We start from the raw sequence: 19346 nt of genomic DNA, 5'->3' as shown, positions 1-19346 counted from the left end.
TTCAATTGAATCTTCTCATAGGTCTGAATCCTTTTTGGGAGTCAGTAGCAGAAATGAGGCTATCTAAGGGCTTGTCTTCACTACCGCGCTACATCAGTGCAGCTGCCTCGATGTAGTGCATCTAGTGAAGACACGGGAGAGCGTCTCTCGCCCACATAGCACAGTGTAGACAGCACTTTAAGTCGATGTAAACTTACGACCCTTGGGGGTGTTTTTTTCACACCCCTGAGCAACGTAAATTACATGTGTAGTAGGAAGAGAGCAAACAACAAACTAACTTTCTTAAAGTTATAGTTGCCAAGCAACAAAAATGCAGACTCTGCTTCTAATCCTAACCACTAACTAATATTTGAAACATGGGCTTTCCTTATTACCACATAGCAGAGTTTTAAAATAAAGTAAATGCCCTAAGTTACTAAATGAATACAACCAATTAAATTTAATACAATAAATTTGATGTAAGGGCTGGTCTGCACTGGAAATCTACATCAGCATAGCTATGTCTCTCAGGGGTATGAAAAATCCACCAAGAGGCGTAGTTAAGTCGCCCTAAATCCTAGTGTAGACTGTGCTAGGTTGATGAAAGAATTCTTCTGTTGATCTAACTATCGCCTTGAGGGGAGGTGGATTAACCATGACAGCGGGAGAATCCCGTCCGTCACTGTAGTGTCTCTAGTGAAGTGCGCTGCAGCTGTGCTGCTGTACCGTTTTTAAGTATAGATGTAGCTTACTTCACAAAGGTGGGGTTTTCAAATGCCCTGCTGACTTCAAAGGGAGTAGAGTTAAGCCAAGCACTTCTGACAATCCTTTACCGTCACTATTTTGCCATGTCCTCAGTCTGTCTTATAAGAGGCCTGCTTAAACCTTATTCTGCAAGGGTGAGATCACTGCGTTTTCATGTTTCTGTTAATGCCATTAAACATATGACTTAAATGATGTGTCCATTCTTTTCTAGCAAAGGAAAAATCCATTTAATGACTTCACTGCACCAGAACAGAACATAAAAAGTAGGGACTCAGAAAGTGGAACAATTGGCCTATCTCAGATGCAAAATGAGGGTAAATAATTTTTTTAAATCTCTGTGGACTCTGAAATTCTTCGGGGTATTGTGACCAAGTTAACTGTCGCTTTTCTCACACAATACATTTTCTAGGGGGGGAAACCTTTTTAAAATCCTGCAAATAAAGCAAGACATGGCAGAATTTTACCTGTTGTTTTATGAGCCTCTCTCCAGCCTGTTCTTCAAGCTGTTCATTTTAAATCTGCATGTATAAAAATGTGACCCCCCTGAAGATATTAAGAAAAATGTTTCACCCAAATAATGTGATCTGTCTACTCCTTTCCCCCACCCACACCCCAACCCTAAACCTGCATTAGGTCATCGAGGGTAGGTCTATGCTGCAATTAAAAACCCACTGCTGGCTCAGGTCAACTGACTTGGACTCACGGGGCTCAGGCTGTGGGGCTATTTAACTCTAGTTTAGACGTTTGGGCTGGTGCCCAAGCTCTAGGACCCTAATGTCTAAGACCAAATGTCTATACTGCAATAAAGCAGACCCTCAGTCTGAGTCAGCTGACCCAGGTCTGTCTGCAGTGTAGACATTCCAGTAGCCATCCAACTGAGAAGGGCCGCTTCCATATTACAAGCCTCTTGGTGATTCAGCAGTAAGAGAGCAGTTTAAGATATTCTTTTTTCTGTCTTTGCTGCAGTGCCAATCATTGCTGCTATTACTCAGCAGCAGGGGGATCAAGCTGGAGTCCCAACATTTGATCTTGTCCCCCTGTTGTTTCTTAGACGCATAGACTTTAAGGTCAGAAGGAACCATCATGATCATCTAGTCTGACATACTGCACATTGCAGGTCACAGAACCTCACCCAGCCACTTCTATCTATAACAGACCCCTAATCTCTGGCTGAGTTACTGAAGTCCTCAAATCATGATTTAAAGACTTCAAGTTACAGAGAATCCACTATTTAACTTGCAAGTGACCCGTACTCCATGCTGAAGAGGAAGGAGAAAACCCCCCAGGATCTTTGTCAATCTTGTTTCCTTAGTTCTATTTTTTAGATTCCTCTCTTTTCCCAAAATATCATTCCTAACCAAACAGGAGCTAGAAAATGATGTATCTTAATTCAGTCTCTCAAAATTGTAATGAGAGTTTGCCAGCCCAGGCATGAAAATTACTGACATGCTTTCTGCCAGGATGCTTGCTGATGGGGGAAGAGGACAAGTGTATACTACTTGCATTTTTTTTAAATACTTGTCCAGAGTGGGCAAGTTTTTCTTAGTTCCATCTAACCCTGAAAACAGTCTACAAAAATTGATAGAAACACAAGACATGCTGATATAATTGAGCTGTATAAGAACTGAGTTGATTAAAGGTTTACTGTGCTCTAACTTTGAGTTGTTATGTTTCTCTGCAGTAGGAATGTTCTATTAGTCAGCACTCTATAATACAAACAAGTTAAATTTAATATAAAGTTTGATAATCTATTAGTTTTCCAATATATTTGTTCCAAGAGTGTGTACTTTTTATACTGCTGAATGCTTTGACTGTTAGTTGTCTTGTCTTTTTGCATTGCATGCTAGAGCTGCAAGAATGTCTTCACCTTGTCTTCCTGTGTAGAACACTTGATGCTTTGACTAAATGCATGTTCTTAAGCTTGAGATCTGTTTTGCAGTATGTTTTTACCCTTTCCCTTGTATGAATGTCTTGTCTTGCAGACACACTGTCAGCTTCAAAGGAGACCCAATCCAAGAGAAACATACTAAATAGTAGGTCAGAGGAACATAGGCAGGCTTCTGGAGAACAAATTGATGAGTCACAGAGAATTGCAGATCAGCCTCCTGTACCAAAAGCTAGAAAAGTCATCTACAAAATAACAGATCCCATATTGGAGAAAGATGGTTCTTTTCCCAAACCTGCTAAAAGGACTGATTGGGTTAGTGGTGCTGGTACACCACCGAGGGGCATTCTGAAACGCAGTTCAAGTTCAAGTTCCACTGATTCAGAAGTTCTTCGTGTTAATCCGATCTTTGACCATCAGAGTAAGACTGGTTTGCCATCTTCAACTGTTCTCGAAAGAGTAGCTGAGACAAATCCTCCTGCAGAAGACCCCTCACAAAATTCACTGGAAAGACTAAAACAGGTCAGGTTCTCTTCCAGTATAGGTACAAAACAACCTCTTCAGAGCCCCCAGCTGCAACATGGCAAAGATATAGGAGAGTTTGACTTACTGGAATCAGACTATGATAAAAGTGCAGAAAATGACAGTAGTAGGTTAGATGCACTTCAGAATGAACAAACCCTCCCTGTAAAATCTCCACGCTCCCAATCCTCTGCTTTAGATGTTAATTCAAGAGACAGAGATGTCTCCCAAGAAGACACATCAGCACCGTATTCTTCTGATGCTAACAAGTCAAGCCTACCAGTTAATGAAACCTTGGAGCTTAAGACAAGTCTTCCTATGGAACCTGTAACGCCAAGGAAATCCTCCAGTAATATCTCACCAAATGTCCAGGAAGTGCAAACTGTTGATGAAACATTGTCTCAAAACAAATCCAAACAGTCCCCGAATCCTGACTTGGAGTCATCCAAACACACTATTGGTAAGAGAACAACACAAGTCAAATGGGTTAATACTGAGAAGGGTAAATAACAATTTTGAAAACAGTCATAAATAACTCTGCTCATTAATATTCCAATCACGAGAGAGAGAGAGCTTTCTGTATTATCCAGAATATTTCTGCTTGCTTACTAATTTACCAGTTTCACACACTAAACCACATGCTAGGCATTGTCTGAACATTCAGTCTTTGGGAATATGTCGATTTGATCTTCTTCCCTTTTTTTTTTTTAAACAGAAACTGATTAATAATATGTCCAAGCTAAAGTGTGGATATGCATATTTATTAGCAACAAGAGGGAGACAGTGGTGGACCAACCATATATTTGCTCAGGGAAAACTCCTGTTTTGAAGTCTATGCTAGCTTTGCCTGCATAAGGACTGAAGAAATTGGTCCACTATTGTGTCTCAGTGGTAATAATGTAACTATGATTTGGGGGTTTTTTAACACGTGATTAAATAAAAAACATGGCAGTTAAATGATGAAAAATCCACTTCTGAGTAAGAATCAAAATGCCATAATTTTAAGCAAACATAAGTGTTTCTGCAGAGTGAACTTTTTGTAAGACTGTAATTTGGATTAAGACTTTACTCATTCATAAATTGCTCCAGTTTTATTCTACAAGCATATTTTCATTGCTGTGCTGCCAGTATATCAACGTTCTTACCTGGAAATATTTTTTTCAAGCTAAAAGAACAAGCATATGGGATATATCAGTGTTTTAGCTTGTGTAACTTGTAGTGGGGACTTGGTGGAAGTGAAGCATCATATGGATGTCTAGAGGAGTCTCTTAACCCACTAATTATATTTTAATAAATACCTTGCCTGCAATATGATGCATTTCAAGAGCAAAAAAATAGCTCTAACTATTTTTATGCACCCCAAGAAGAAATCCTGTGGATTTTACCCCATATCGGGATACTGCTAACCCATCCCTGCCAAAGGCAGGAAAAACATTCCAACCTTTCTTCCAGATTGGTTGTAAACTTTGATAGGCTCCCAAGAACCACCCCTCTTCCCCATCATATCACTCTTTATTTTGTTTTTTTGATTGCTGTTTTCATGTAAACAGTTGTTTTTAAAATAACAAGCAGCAATGGGAAGGGGAAACAGGCTAGCACAACTAGATTTTTTTTATCAAGGTGGGTGGAAAACCTGTTTCAGCAAAATCACGTTTATTGACTCCTTATCTTGAAAGGTGATTTTATGTTACAGATCAGCAGCCTCTTTCTGCTAAGACAAAATCTCCTCAGGTGCCAAATGCCAGCTCTGCAGACCTTCAACAAGGTAAGCCTGTTCTTGTTGAGGATCAAAGTGCTAAAACCACTTCCAAGCCTGACAAACATGCTGCTGAGTTAATGAAGGTAGCTGATGAGTCCATATCAAAAGTATTAGATTGGTTTAAAAGAAGCTCCAATACTGGTGATGAGAATACTCCATCGGTAGCCTCCCAAAGGAGAGAGACCAAAGAAGAACTGTACTTATCACCCAAGACAAGAGTTATAACTACAAAAGATAGTGGACCAAGCACAGATGAAAATACACAACTGATTGACTTGTCATTTGGAAATAATGGGAAACCAAGCAATGTTTTGAAGCCTGCAGCAGTTGATGCAGAAGACATACAGATAATAAAAGTAGGAAAAAAAGAAAATGTAAGTCAAGAGACTCAAGAAACGGACTATAACAAAGGGCCTATTGTACTTGGAAAGAGCAAAAATGGTAGAGAGAAGATGCATTTACAGGTCACTGATCTTCCAGTTACTAAATTAGATGAAACAAATATTCTTAAAAAATCAGCTGCAGAAGGCAAAATGTTATACAAACCAGAGGATGAAAGTGCAGCATATAAAGAACCAACATTTCTTACAGAAGGAAAAGGCAAACCAGGTTCAAAGAGCTTCAGTTCTCCTGAAAAGCTAAATGAAGGTTCACTATTGAAAACTAATGTGCAAATTCAGAAAGAGGAAGAGAAAATATGCACGATCAAATCTCTCTTGGAAGAAGACCATGTTCAAACACAGACTGGATTTGATAATAAAGGAACTGAGAGAAAAGAACCTGGTTTACTTGATCAAGGAAGTATGCAACTAGAGCCAAGTAGTCCTAGGACAAAACTACCTGTCTTGCCACAGCATGAATCCAAACAGCCATCTCCTGTACAAGTCTCAGATGAGGAGATGGAACTAAAGAGAAGTGTAAGGGATATTAGGGCCTTCTGGGAAAGTGACAAAACTGGACCCAGACATACAAATAAGGAAGGCATTTTAAGTACTACCCCGTCAGCTAGTAGCACAGTACAATACACCAATAAAGGAAATAGCAAAGTAAAACCCACTGATGATTCTGCAGCATCCCTATCAAGTGACTCAAAAGATCAAAACAAGTATAGTTTGGTTACCTTCAGAAGAGTTGAATTAAGTAATGACGAGGCATCTAAAGATAAATTTCTAAAGTCTTCAAAGACTGGGCCAGATATAATGGCTAAATCCAAAGCAGACCATACTGTTGAGAAGTCCAGAAAAATATTTCAGTCTGATGGTAAGGTTAATGAATTTACAAAATTGCCAAAAGCAAATAATTTGCAACCAAGAATTGGTTTTACTCCTCCTTCGTCAAAGAAGTATGAAGATGGGAAAGAAGTGTCTTCAGAAAATGACAGAAATCCCTCTTCTACACAACAGAAGCCAACTTTTAAGGTTTTGTCTTTGAAGGAAAAAATAGATGAGGAGTCTAAGAATCAAATTTCCAACCCACTGCAATTTCTGAGTTTGAGAAGCTTTTGGGATATTGGACCTAAATCACAGAGTAGGACCAATATGAAAAATGAAACCACTTCCCCAGGTAATATTAGTTCAGTAACTTACCAAAAAGAGTCAAAGGAACTTAAAGAAAGCAGAGCAGAGACGAGCCAAGAAGAGGTGGTGATGGTTCAACAGCAAAATCAACTTCCAGAGAGAGAGAAAACAAAGAAAATAAACTTCAAAGTACCTGAGTCGCCTAGACAGGAAGGGCAGCCCATTCTTTGGTCAGTGAATCGGACAAAAACAGTAAATGATGAATCTCTCCAAATAGTGGGGAAAAATGTAGGAAAGTCAGTGATCTCAAAACCTAAAGAAAAGGTGGATCTTCCAGAGCAAGAAGTTAAAGAGTATATAGAAAAAATGAGTGTTACACCAAAAGAACAGCACAGCACATTTAACAGTGGCTTACAGAAACTGCTTAAAGAAATGTCTGAGGCACCCTCGCCATCATTCCAACCAGCTAGTGATAAAGGTGTTCCAAGAAAAGAATTGGGAATTGATGAACACCTAATTGTTTCTGTAAAAACAAAGCAGAGCAAGACTGCTCCCACAGACTCCAAGGAAAAAGCAGTATCCCCTAAAGAGGAGGTTGTAGAGACTGTAGACAAAACTGTTGCTCCATCAAAGACTGAACTTGATGCATTTAATGCTGGGCTAGAGAAACTGCTAAAGGAAACCTCCAAAATATCATCATCTTCTAGTCAGAACGTAACAGAAAATATTTCTGAAGAGACCGTTTCTTGGCCTGGGCAGAGAAGATTTTTTGAAAAGGTGATGGAACGGAGTCACAACACTTATCCTACATTTCAAAGAGAGGAAGTGCTTCCTCAAGAAGTAAAAGAAACTATAGAAAGAACAGTCATTTCACCCAAAGATGAACTTGATGAACTAAAAATTGGTCTGGGAAAGCTGCTTAAGGAATCTGACGCTTCCTGTCCATTGTGTCAGGCAGCCGATACGGATGAGTGTATCCAGAGAGAGAGTTCTCATGAAGAAGTCATTCCAAGCTCTTCCCAAAAGGCAATGCGTCCTGGCATAGCTGCTTATGTCGTGACCCAGAATGAAGCACTGCCTCCGGGAGAGGCAGTCTCAGAGACTGTAGAAAAAACCACGGTTCCACCAAAAGCTGAATTCCATGATCTGGACGCTGGTTTAAAGAAACTACTTAAGGAAGCATCCGCAATCTCATTTTCATCGTACAATGTAGATAACAGTAAAAAAGCAGCGTCTGAGAATGTGCCTGAAGAAGATGGGCGAAGATATTATAAGCGGGTCACAGAGACTGACCAGGCTACTTCTGTTACTGCCCAAGGAAGGGTTGGGGCTCCAAATGGAATTGGGACTGTAGAGAGAAGTACCGTTCCATATCAGGATAATGTTAGCCCAGTCAATACATGCCTGGAGAAACCAAATGAAGAGGCAGCTAAAGTGCTGTTACCTTTATATGCAAAAAATGGAGAAAACATAAGCTCTCGGCCAGAGGATCAGATTGATCATCCTGTATCTCCTGGTAACCATCATGAAGTGACTGAAATACTAGTAAAAACAGTTCAGCCAAAACCTGAACTCCGTGAATTTAATGCTAGTTTGCAGAAACTGCTTAAGGAAGCTTCTGAAATGCCACCCTCTGAACAGAAAAGCTTTGACAATGAGATGCATGTTAGGATACAGCCTAATCAGAGTGTGAAATCCACTTACCAACAAGAAATCAATCATCCTCAAGAAGTAAATGAAACAGTCAAAAAAGCCGTTGCTCCTTCCAAAGCAGAACTTAGTGAATTTAATTCTGGGTTAAAGAAACTGCTGAAGGAAGTCTCTGAAATGCAAACTCTTCAACTGAAAAACATGGACGATGCAGTGCAGAAGAGTATGGGGATACAGCCTAATCAGAGCGTAGACTTAACTTATCAGCAAGATATTGACCATCCTCAAGAAGTAAATGAAACCATAGCAAAAGCTGTTGCTCCTTCCAAATCTGAGCTTGGAGACTTTAATGCTAGTTTGCAGAAACTGCTTAAGGAAGCCTCTGAAACGCCACCTCTTAAGCTGAAGAGCGTGGATAGTGTAATACAGGGTAGGACACAGCCTAATCAGAGTGCATATTCCTCTTACCAACAAGAGATGGGCTATCCTCAAGAAATAAAAGAAACCATAGAAAAAACTGTTGCTCCAACAAAAGCAGAATGCAGTGAATTGAATATCTGCTTAGAAAAACTTCTCAAAGAAGCATCTGACGTTTCATCTCAGCTGCCAACGAAGATGGGAAAACAGGAAAGACCCAATGACTCTGTGTCTCAAGCAGAAAAGGGAAGTCTAGCCATTAAAATGCCACTCGCTGGTCCAAGTGCTTCAGGTGGCTATCGCACAGAGTTTAAGATACCAATCAAGAGAGAGACTTTGAAACAAAATGACAAAGCCATAAAGGAAGATCATGTGGTAAATGAAGTGAGAGGTTCTACTCTCCCTGAAAGAAATGTAGCATTTGAGAAAACAGTACAGACTAACCTGGCATCACCTGAAGCACTTCTCAAGGAAAGAGAGAATGGCGCGGCTGTTTTCAAGATGCATAAGATGGAGATAAAAAATGAAAATAAAAGAGAGGAAGCAGCAGGCAAGGAGGTTGATAAAAGCACTTCCTTAGCAGATGCCAGTAAGGCAACATCTGAAGTGAATGCACCATTTAGATTCAGGAGACCAAGCACACCACTTAAAGATGATGATCACTCCACCAAAATAAGTAAAGTTGAGCTGCTCCTAGCATCTCCTTATGATGATGAAGATGACACCATAAGTTTTGGCTCTGATCTTTCAGGTTCAACCTGTGAGCATTTTTGAATTCTTAAATCAATGATTCTGGATTTTTATTTATTCTTCTTCTTTTATTAATTATTTAAGAAATATGGCTAGAATTTTTTTGATAATGTACCTTAAGAATGGTGAACCAAAAGCCTGACTGAGATTCTCATTCATTTTCTTAACTGAACCATCTGGGCATCTTTTCTAATGAACTTTTTTAATGCCTGAGTCAGCAGCTGTTTTGAAAAGACATGCATTCAATGTGACTTGCAGAATGGGGAGTTGGGCTGGAATAACCCTATTGCATGCCTATAGAGAGAGAGTCTGGCTTTCTGCATCTGTTTCTTCGCCTTGTGGCAGTTTGTTCAATGTGGGAACAGTGAGTTCCATTATTTAAACTTTGGGCTTTAGAGCCTTTTTTTCTTCTTTTTTTTAAACAGTGTTTTACTGGCTGATGTAAGAAAGGGGCCCCGTTAGCAAGCGATATCTGGCTAAACCAGATATTTGCTTCTGCTTTCTGATGTGTACGTACACCACAGTGTGCAAAGGAGAAGGCCCACCCCTCCTTAATCAATTCATTGTTGCACCAGAACATAGGGCTATGTTCACTTAGTGTTATCTTCCACTGAAAAATTAGTATTCAAACAGAGATACCTCTGGAACAGATGGCAACACTGGAGTGGCTCTGGTCTCCTGTACAGTATGAGATAGGCAGTGCCGATGTAAGTAAACTATTGGAGTCGCTTCAGATGGAGGGTTAATTTAATATTTGTTCCGAGAAATCAGGATTGTTCCTCTTAACTGGAGAGACTGAGAAACAGGTGAAATTTGCAGCAGCTGCCAGCTGTGATCCTTAATTCCTCACTCTTAACTCGAGCAAAACACAATTGAAGCCAATGGAACTTCTGGCCTAAGTGAAGAATGAGTAAAACTTGAGCAAGGGCTTCAGGCTTTGCACCATAGCTAAAGCAAAGCATTTTGGGTCACTTTTGCTCATGGGGAGGGTGGGGGAAGGCGGCAGAAAGGGATTTTTGAAGGGATGAGATGGCACATGGAACTGCCAACTGGGACAGATGAGACCATTAACTTCTAAGATCTGAATCTGTCCCATGGTGGTAGCAGTTGAGTTTTCCTATGGCTGCTGTTTGGACTACATGACACGAATTGTGGTCTCTGCTGTTGTTTTTTAAAATTCAAATAGAAACACATCACCATTATTAAAATAACCCCCACTGTTAGCACCCAAAGTGATATTCTCCATCAGGAAGCAGTTCTATAACAGGGTTTGGTTTTCTAGCTAGACTCCTGTTTATTTGTAGATACAGCTGTGTCACTGTGTCCATCTCAAGCAATGAGTCTGAATTAGTTTGCCTACCTACCTCTAGTATGTGTGTATGTAGACAAAACAATAGGCCAAATGATCACGTGGCACATCTGTTGATCAGTAGGAGCCCTAAACACACACACCGGAGGATAAATTTTTGCTCCATAACTCTTAAAAATTACTGTAAAATTTCCTTTTTCTCCCCAAGTCAATACAATGCTGCCATGGCAGCTTCCAGTTAAATCACTTCTAAAATATGTATTCCTGAAAGCCTGTGTCCAAGTAATATATGCTATTAAATTCGGTGACTATTGAGCCTGCTGGTCTTTGCTAGTGCGTGTATTTCTACCTAGTAATTTAGAATTCCATTATGTCTCCAAATCCATGATTATACATCTGCACCTTTCCCTCATTTTTCTTTTGGTCTTTCACAGTTGTCAAAACTAGAATTTTTAATGTTTTGCTAAGGGTTAAAAATATCTCTCCGTTAGTTTAAAAATCGCCATTGATTTCTTAAGTGGCTCTCATTTAAAAAGGCATATCTGTCTGTTTGTGCAGTGTTCATGTATTTTGTCTCGTGACAGGTTCAGAAGAATTAGATCCTATTTTGAAGGCTTTGAAAAGGAGTGCAGATAGGCAAAGGCCTTCCAAAAGTCTAGAGGACATTCCATCAGCCACATCAAGTGAGCACAAAGCTTGTCTGCTGTCTTCCTTGCCCCCAACTAAGCTTAAAAATACTTATTTACGGTACTATCCTTCCACACATCTTCACCAACTGGCACTCTAATATTCCAACCATGGGTTTCGGCAGGAAAACTATCCTCAGAATGAGCATCCAAAATAAGTAAATAAATAACCACCATACTTTATAACTCGACTTCTGAATAAGAAGTAAGGAGCAGTGCTCTAGTCTAAATGGTGCTTTTGACCAGTTTTTGATTTCAATACTGCATGCTCATTTTGAACACTTATTCCTGTATTTCATTCTCAGTCACAGCTGAATATAAAATAAGATTCTTTTTTGCACGCTTAATTAAGGCATGATTTTTCAATCCCTTCTTTCATCTCCTCTCACATTCCATTCAGATGGCCATCTTTGTAACAATGATTATACCTGCAGTGGCAGGAAATAGACAGGCAAGGATGCAACTGCCATGTCCATTCCTAATTCCACTAGCAAGTTTTAAAGATTTACTTAACGCTTCTCTGCCACTAGCTGTAAATCTATAAATGTCCGGGTTGTGACTGAGAAAACATTTAATCCTGTCCTCCCATTTGCATGGGGTTTTTTTGTTTTGTTTTTAAAGCCAGATTGGCCTTGAGTCTCCTGAAATGCTCTCAGTGGTTAGTTTTCTCTTGTGAGCCAGCTCTATTTATAAATAACTTGCATGGAGTTTACACAGGAGTGCTCATGTAAATGTATCCACTCAGCAGACTTCTTCTGAGAAATATGCATTGAATTGGTCTTAATCAGTATGGCTTTGCTTAGTAGTGGGCTTTGTGCTTGTTATACAATAAGGGGATGTGTAAGCACCCAAAGGAGCAACAGATAAATATCTACTTTCACCCACAAATAGATATGGGCCCAATTAATGAGTGGTGCAAGTGAGAGCAACTGCACTGACTTCAGTAGAATTACACCTACTTGCACCAGCAGTAAATTTGGCTCTGAGTTCCTATTTAAATTATGCAATCAAATATACTTGTGTTCAGAATTTCCCTTACACCTATGTTCATGGTTATGTATTTTTCAATATCTTATTGATTGCTGTGCATAATAGGGAAAATGTGTGAAACTTCATGCACGTAGAAATTTGTGAATAGAGCTTTGGGTTTTGGAAGGAGCTGGCCAATTCAGGCATCTTACGCTAGTTTAAAATACAGACATAAGAACTCATAATTCTTTTTTTTTTTTAAATGTGCTGTTACTTATTTGTAATTGACTATAGGACCTCAGGCATCAGTACAGCACTATACTGAGGTAAACTGCATTAAACAATGACAAGAGAGTTCCCTTTATAGCAAACTAGTTGAATTTTGTAATCCAAGTAGAAAGTGTTTTATGGACAGCATTTAACTTTGTGCATTTAACCTTGGCTGTGGCTCTGCTGATTTTGACCTTATTTCTGATAAACTCTGTGGCTGCCACTATAATCCGTACTACCTTCCTGAACAGCAAACTTACTAACTGTTACTTTTTCCTGCACAGATAAAGGAAAAATAGATATTCCAAAAGAAGAATTAGTACTTAGTGCTGAAGATGGTAAATATCTTCTTTGTGTCTGCATGAACATAGTATTTTTTTCAGTGTCCTCCTCCACTTACTAGCCAAAGAGTTGGTGAATTTCAGAATTGTATCACTGCTGGTAATTTAATTAGTTAATTTCTGCATGATTTAAATACTTGGGTAGCATTTCTCAACCTTTGCTTTTATTTCTAAACAATATGTTACTATTGTTATATCCCACTATTATTGTAAGAAACTTTGTTAGTCACATAGTGTGTTATCTGGGCTTGATCCTTCAGGCATTCCACATGTGTCGTGACCACTGAAGTCAATGAGCGCTTTGGGTATTGACTCAATGAAGAATTGGGCCGCTAAAATATCGAATTAGCATGCTCATTTGTTGCACTGTAAGATGGTTCTATCCAGCGAAGCAGAGACTTAAGACACAAGTGGATTTGCTTGCTCTGAGATAATGGATAAGCCACTGGCTTATCTACTCTTGATACTGATGATCTACTGGTTCACTTATAAATTAATCTGGTATATTGTGTGGGCCAAATTCAACATCATATATGTGCACAAATCTCCCATTGATGTCGTTGAGTGAGTGTTTTTAAATATGGACTAAAGGATCCTGAATTTAAACCAAAACCAAAAATGACTAGGTTACACTGAGATAGTGACACTGAATATGGTGGTATATAATACATTTTTACTTCCTTTTAAGTGCTATCCAGTGGCACCACAGTTCTAAAACTAGTCACACTTAGTTGTATTTATTTCTGACTCTCTTTTAGAGGCTTCAGTGTGTTTTGTAGTTAGTCTGATCATAGTGCACTTTGGGCCCTACGCTGCTGTCCATTGCATGGTGCAGAGAGTAATCAGTGGGCCTTTTAGCATGTACTAAAGCATTTCCCTGAACTGGGGACATAACTGTGGATTTCAATTAAAATATATTTGAAATGTCTACATATAATTGAGCTGAAAGGGTGGGGCTTTTGTCTTTTCAAGCAGCCAGATTATTTTTGTGCTCCAGTCAGTCATGGTAAAGACTGACACAAATAGCTATCCTGGCAAATATAGGTTGGGAGTTTCCAAAGTGCTCAGTACTTGGTCAAACGTTGATTTCAGAGGCAGTGGCCTCGGGTCAGTACTGAAGCATTTTTTTTAAAATCCCGCCTTTAAAGCTTGGACTTCACCTGCTCACGAGGTATTGCATTGGTTGCACTCCAGATTGTCAAAAAGGAAAATGCCCCAAATGTATAGTGAGGGATGATATGGGATCTTGGAAATCTAGGCCAATGATGATTGTGAAGGAGGACGAAAGATGATCTTCAGGTTGATGTATAAAGTGTCTGGTTCTACAATCACTATACAAACTTGGTGACAAGTTTCAGAGTGGTAGTCATGTTAGTCTGTATCAGCAAAAACAACGAGGAGTCCTTATGGTACCTTAGAGACTAACAAATTTATTTGGGCATAAGCTTTCATGGACTAAAACCCACTTCATCAGATGCATAGAGTGGAAAATATAGAGGCTGTGTGTCGCCTTACCATGGGGGGAGGGGGTAAGTGCTAACGAGCCAATTCAGTTAAGGTGGAAGTGGGCTGTTCTTCAATAGTTGAAAAGGAAGGGGTGAATACCAAGGGAGGAAAAATCACTTTTGTAGTGCTAATGACGCCAGTGTAATCAAGGTGTCCCATTTCAAATAGTTGACAAGAAGGTGTGAGTATCACCAGGGGAAAGTTAGTTTTTGTAGTGACCCATCCACTCCCAGTCTTTATTCAGGCCTAATTTGATGGTTTCCAGTTTGCAAATTAATTCCAGTTCTGCAGTTTCTCGTTGGAGTCTGTTTTTGAAGATTTTTTTTGTTGAAGAATTGCCACTTTTAAGTCTATTATTGAGTGTTCAGGGAGATTGACGTGTTCTCCTATTCGTTTTTGAATGTTATAATTCCTGATGTCAGATTTGTGTCCATTTATTCTTTTGCATAGAGACTGTCCGGTTTGGCCAAAGTACATGGCAGAGGGGCATTGCTGGCACATGATGGCATATATCACATTGGTAGATGTGCAGGTGAATGAGCCCCTGATGATGTGGCTGATGTGTTTAGGTCCTATGATGGTGTCTCTTGAATAGATATGCGGACAGAGTTGGCAACGGGGTCTGTTGCAGGGAATGGTTCCTGGGTTAGTGTTTTTGTTGTGTGGTGTTTAGTTGCTGGTGAGTATTTGCTTCAGGTTGGGGGACTGTCTGTAAGCGAGGACTGGCCTGTCTCCCATGGTCTGTGAGAGTGAGGGATCGTCCTTCAGGATAGGTTGTAGATCCTTGATGATGCGCTAGAGAGGTTTTAGTTGGGGGCTCTAGGTGATGACTAGTGGCGTTCTGTTACTTTCTTTGTTGGGCCTGTACTGTAGTAGGTGACTTCTGGGTACCCTTCTGGCTCGGTCAATCTGTTTCTTCACTTCACCAGGTGAGTATTATAGTTTTAAGAACGCTTGATAGAGATCCTGTAGGTGTTTGTCTCTTTCTGAGGTATTGGAGCAAATGCGGTTGTATCTTAGAGCTTGGCTGTAGACAATGGATCATGTAATGTGGTCTGGATGAAAGCTGGAGGCATGTAGGTAAGTATAGCAGTCAGTAGGTTTCCGGTATAGGGTGGTGTTTATGTGACTGTTGCTTATTTGCACTGTAGTGTCGAAGAAGTGGATCTTTTGTGTGGACTGGTCCAGGCTGAGGTTGAAATCCTGGTGGAATTCCTCAAGGACCTCCTTTCTATGGGTCCAGATGATGATGTCATCAATGTAGCACAAGTAGAGTAGGGGCGTTAGGGGATGAGAGCTGAGGAAGTGTTGTTCTAAGTAAGCCATAAAAATGTTGGCATACTGTGGGGCCATGCGGGTACCCATAGCAGTCCCGCTGACTTGAAGGTATCAGTTGTACAAATCAGACATCAAGAATTATAACATTCAAAAACCAGTAGGAGAACATGTCAGTCTCTCTGGACACTCAATAACAGACTTAAAAGTGGCAGTTCTTCAACAAAAAAACTTCAAAAACAGATTCCAACGAGAAACTGCAGAACTGGAATTAATTTGCACACTGGACACCATCAAATTAGGCCTAAATAAAGACTGGGAGTGGATGGGTCACTACAAAAACTAATTTCCCCCTGCTGATACTCGCACCTTCTTGTCAACTGTTTCAAATGGGCCACCTTGATTTCATTGGCCTCATTAACACTACAAAAGTGATTTTTTCCTCCCTTGGTATATTCACCCCTTCTTGTCAACTGTTGAGAATAGCCCACTTCCACCTTAATTGAATTGGCTCGTTAGCACTGACTCCCCAGTTGTGAAGGCAACTCCCATCTTTTCATGTGCTGTGTATTTATACCTACCTCTGTATTTTCCGCTCCATGCATCTGATGAAGTGGGTTTTAGCTCATGAAAGTTTGTGCCCAGATAAATTTGTTAGTCTCTAAGGTGCCACAAAGACTCCTTGTTGTTTATACAAATCTGATATCTATCTTATTGAATGACAATGTATTGTTCTCAATGTTGCCCTTCTGAGCAGATCAGAAAACCGATCAGCAACAAGAGACAAATGAAAATGTACAAGGAAGTGAGTAACAGGATCTTTCCATCAACCAGTGGATATAACTCCACTGATTTAGTTTCAAATCCATTTTATTTAATATCAACTAACTAACAAGTCTGGACTTTGTTTTTGTTACGAAATGCTGCCGCTCACAAAGCTAACTGCGTGCCAACAATGCCTTGTGTGTTTTCAATGTAATCTTGAGGTACAATTTCAGTTTTGGGGTAATTGGACTGAGAGACCTTGTCTTGTACCAAGTTTGTTTGGGATGCACGTGTGTGACATCTGGGGAGGAATTGTACGTGGTTGCTACAACATTCGCATGCACACTTAACCTGGGTTGTATCTGGCGTGCTGCCAAATTGGTGGTACTTGTCTGTCATGGGAAGTGATAGTGCATGACATTGTAGCAAAAGCAGTTAGTGCAGTTTTGCAAGCATCATGTATAGTGCCTAAGTCCTCAACCCGGAGGCTTTGAACAGGTGTTGGGTGGGGTTCACCTTACCTTTCCCATATTCCTAAATGGGGCTGGACTCCTGGGATGGAAAGGATCATGCGATAGCATAAGGTTGAGAACCATTGGTTTGGTATAAATCGTTACTTGCAAGGCTAGCTTCTGCACTGTTGCTATGGACAATGTATTAAATTAAGAATTCAGCAGTGTAATTCAGTGAAAACACTTGTGAGGGTGAACAGACGTACTTCAGATACTGAATCATTAACAGACTACATAATATGTAACCAAATCAGAATATTTGAAAATTACTTCCTCTTCTGGGACTAAACCCTGCTCATTTAATGTATGAATAATCCCATTGACATGAATGAGACTAACTGCACGAGTAAGGAGAGCAGGGCTTGGCCTTTCTTTACTGATGAAGAGCCATAGTTCTGTTATCTCAGCTGCATTTTGTGACATTGTTCATGTCTAAAAAGCACGGTTCCTCCTTCTGCTCTAGGAGGAAATCAGAAACCATAAGAGTTGGCAGGTAAAAGGTTTTTTAAAGTTAATCTTTAAATTTGTGGTCAAAACTTTCATTCAGCACCTGGGTTAGTGTATTACATAATTATATGCAAAAATTATATTTTTTGTACAGCACAACATAGTGAATCAAGGTTCTTTAGCCTGTTGTACAGGTCAGACTAGATGACCATAATGGTCTCTTCTACCCTTAACATGGATGAATCTATGAAATATCTTGCATACAAGTTACATGTGGATACAGCATGTGCATGTAAATGTATTTTTGTCCAAAGTAGTCTATCCCAATCTCTGCTTATTAGGACCAAGTTTGGTTAATGTCAGAAGGCAGGATAGTTTTAAAACTTGAATTGCTGCTCTTTAGTATCCACAGTGCCTTCAGACCTGGATCACCAGTTTTCAAATCCTGAAAAACTCAAAAGATTGAGCCAGTCAGTACCAGCATTTCTACAAGAAGAGGCAAGTATCTGATTTTTAAAAAATGGTATAAAGAGGAATAATTTCATGTATTATTTTTGGGGGCCTTCCAGGTCAGCTTACTTTTGAATCAGTGGTGTGGAGTTGGGGTTTCTTCTCAGTGTAACTTACACTACCTGTACACCAGAACTTGAACAGAGGGGGCCATAAATAGCATGTAGGCAATTGCCTCTTTCAGAAATCTCAGCCCAAGTAGCAATGCTCAGTTCCTGGGATGCAACTCTCCATCAAGAACTGATGCTAGTTAGAGCAATTAAGACCGAGCAAACACTCTTACTGTTTGCAACAGCTTCCCTTAAACAATCTCAATCAAAAAACTAACAATACAGTATTTTTTTTCAGACTGAACGCTGCTCACATGCTAAGAAAGGGAGCTTGTAAGATGATGTGTAATATTACCATCTGGTGACTTCTCCCATAGCAGTATGCTGGGGAGATCAGCTTGATAGCCTGTCTGAGACAGTTCAGTTAGAAATCTGTCTCATTCCCTGAATCAGTAGATGCTCAGTGTTGCAGACAGCATGCTCTGCTCTTGTGGGTAAAGCATCTGAGCTAGTTGAAAGTCTGCTGACTTCTTAAGAAGCAGTTGTTGATTGGCCTTGGAGTAAACCCTTTGGGCCTCATCGGTGTATGCCAAAAACAAAACCTGTAGTTGACCAGGGTTGTCCATGTTGTCATCTAAAAATACCTGAGCCAATTAGCTCCAATTACTATCATCACTGGTGGAGTTGCATTAGTGGATGCCAGAACAGCAATGACTTAAGAACACAGATGTACTAAAAATGAGCACTCACATTGCTACCTGCAGGATTATCTTTCTCCCTGTGCCATGCTGCCCCAGTTGCAGTCAGCATGGGGTGCCTGAGCTGGATCCCTTCCCTGCAAAAGAGAGGAGACAGCTGACAGGGTGTTCTGTTTATGGACTCAGTCTGAAATTTGGCCCCACCCTCAGTCCAAAATATTCCTAATTTGGTGACCTGGGCATGCTCCTAAAGCACCTGTTTGATGGGTTTTTTGAATAGGATAGACAGTGTGCTTCTCCTAGCAACAAACAGGTGGATTTGGACAGGAGTTTCTACAGGCGTGTGTCTGGCTGAGTAACACCGAACCCAAGGCTCCTGATGTAACTGCTAAAGCATCCCCCAAAAGTCATTTGTTGCCTTGTGTGCTCTACCATGAACATTCTCCTTTAACTAAACCACTTGAATTGAATCAGAGTGGTTAAAGATTTTAGCATTATAAATTGCGTTATACTGAGCTAATGCATGAGAAAGCAAAACTAATGAGCCTAGTTAAACTAATCACTGCACAAAAGATGTAAAAGTACATTTTAGATCAAGATTTCAACTTGTAACACAGGTAGGAAACTCTAAAATGTGTGGCGTTTCCCTCTAACCTTTTTTTGGTTTTTAGTACAACTAACTTCCCTCATGCAAAGCAGAAGCATGATCTAATTTAAGGAATTATTAATTGCTTGCACTGCACCACTGTGGGATGTGGCTCCCA

At 40.0% G+C, this 19346-nt stretch overlaps 1 protein-coding gene across 1 annotated transcript in view; it reads left to right on the top strand.

The window, feature by feature from the left end:
- SYTL2 (synaptotagmin like 2) overlaps positions 1-19346 on the top strand; it is an 82470-nt gene that overhangs the window by 49159 nt on the left and 13965 nt on the right. The window contains exons 6-12 of the mRNA XM_039514775.1: positions 956-1058; positions 2727-3611; positions 4845-9254; positions 11138-11236; positions 12763-12816; positions 16358-16405; positions 17728-17822. Coding sequence (XP_039370709.1) covers positions 956-1058; positions 2727-3611; positions 4845-9254; positions 11138-11236; positions 12763-12816; positions 16358-16405; positions 17728-17822 — 5694 coding nt within the window. The remainder of the gene's footprint in view (positions 1-955; positions 1059-2726; positions 3612-4844; positions 9255-11137; positions 11237-12762; positions 12817-16357; positions 16406-17727; positions 17823-19346) is intronic.

This window comes from Mauremys reevesii, linkage group 1, assembly GCF_016161935.1.
Source record: "Mauremys reevesii isolate NIE-2019 linkage group 1, ASM1616193v1, whole genome shotgun sequence".
NCBI lineage: Eukaryota > Metazoa > Chordata > Testudines > Geoemydidae > Mauremys > Mauremys reevesii.
The sequence above is the reverse complement of the archived record's forward strand: the minus strand, read 5'-3'. Positions and strand labels throughout refer to the sequence as shown.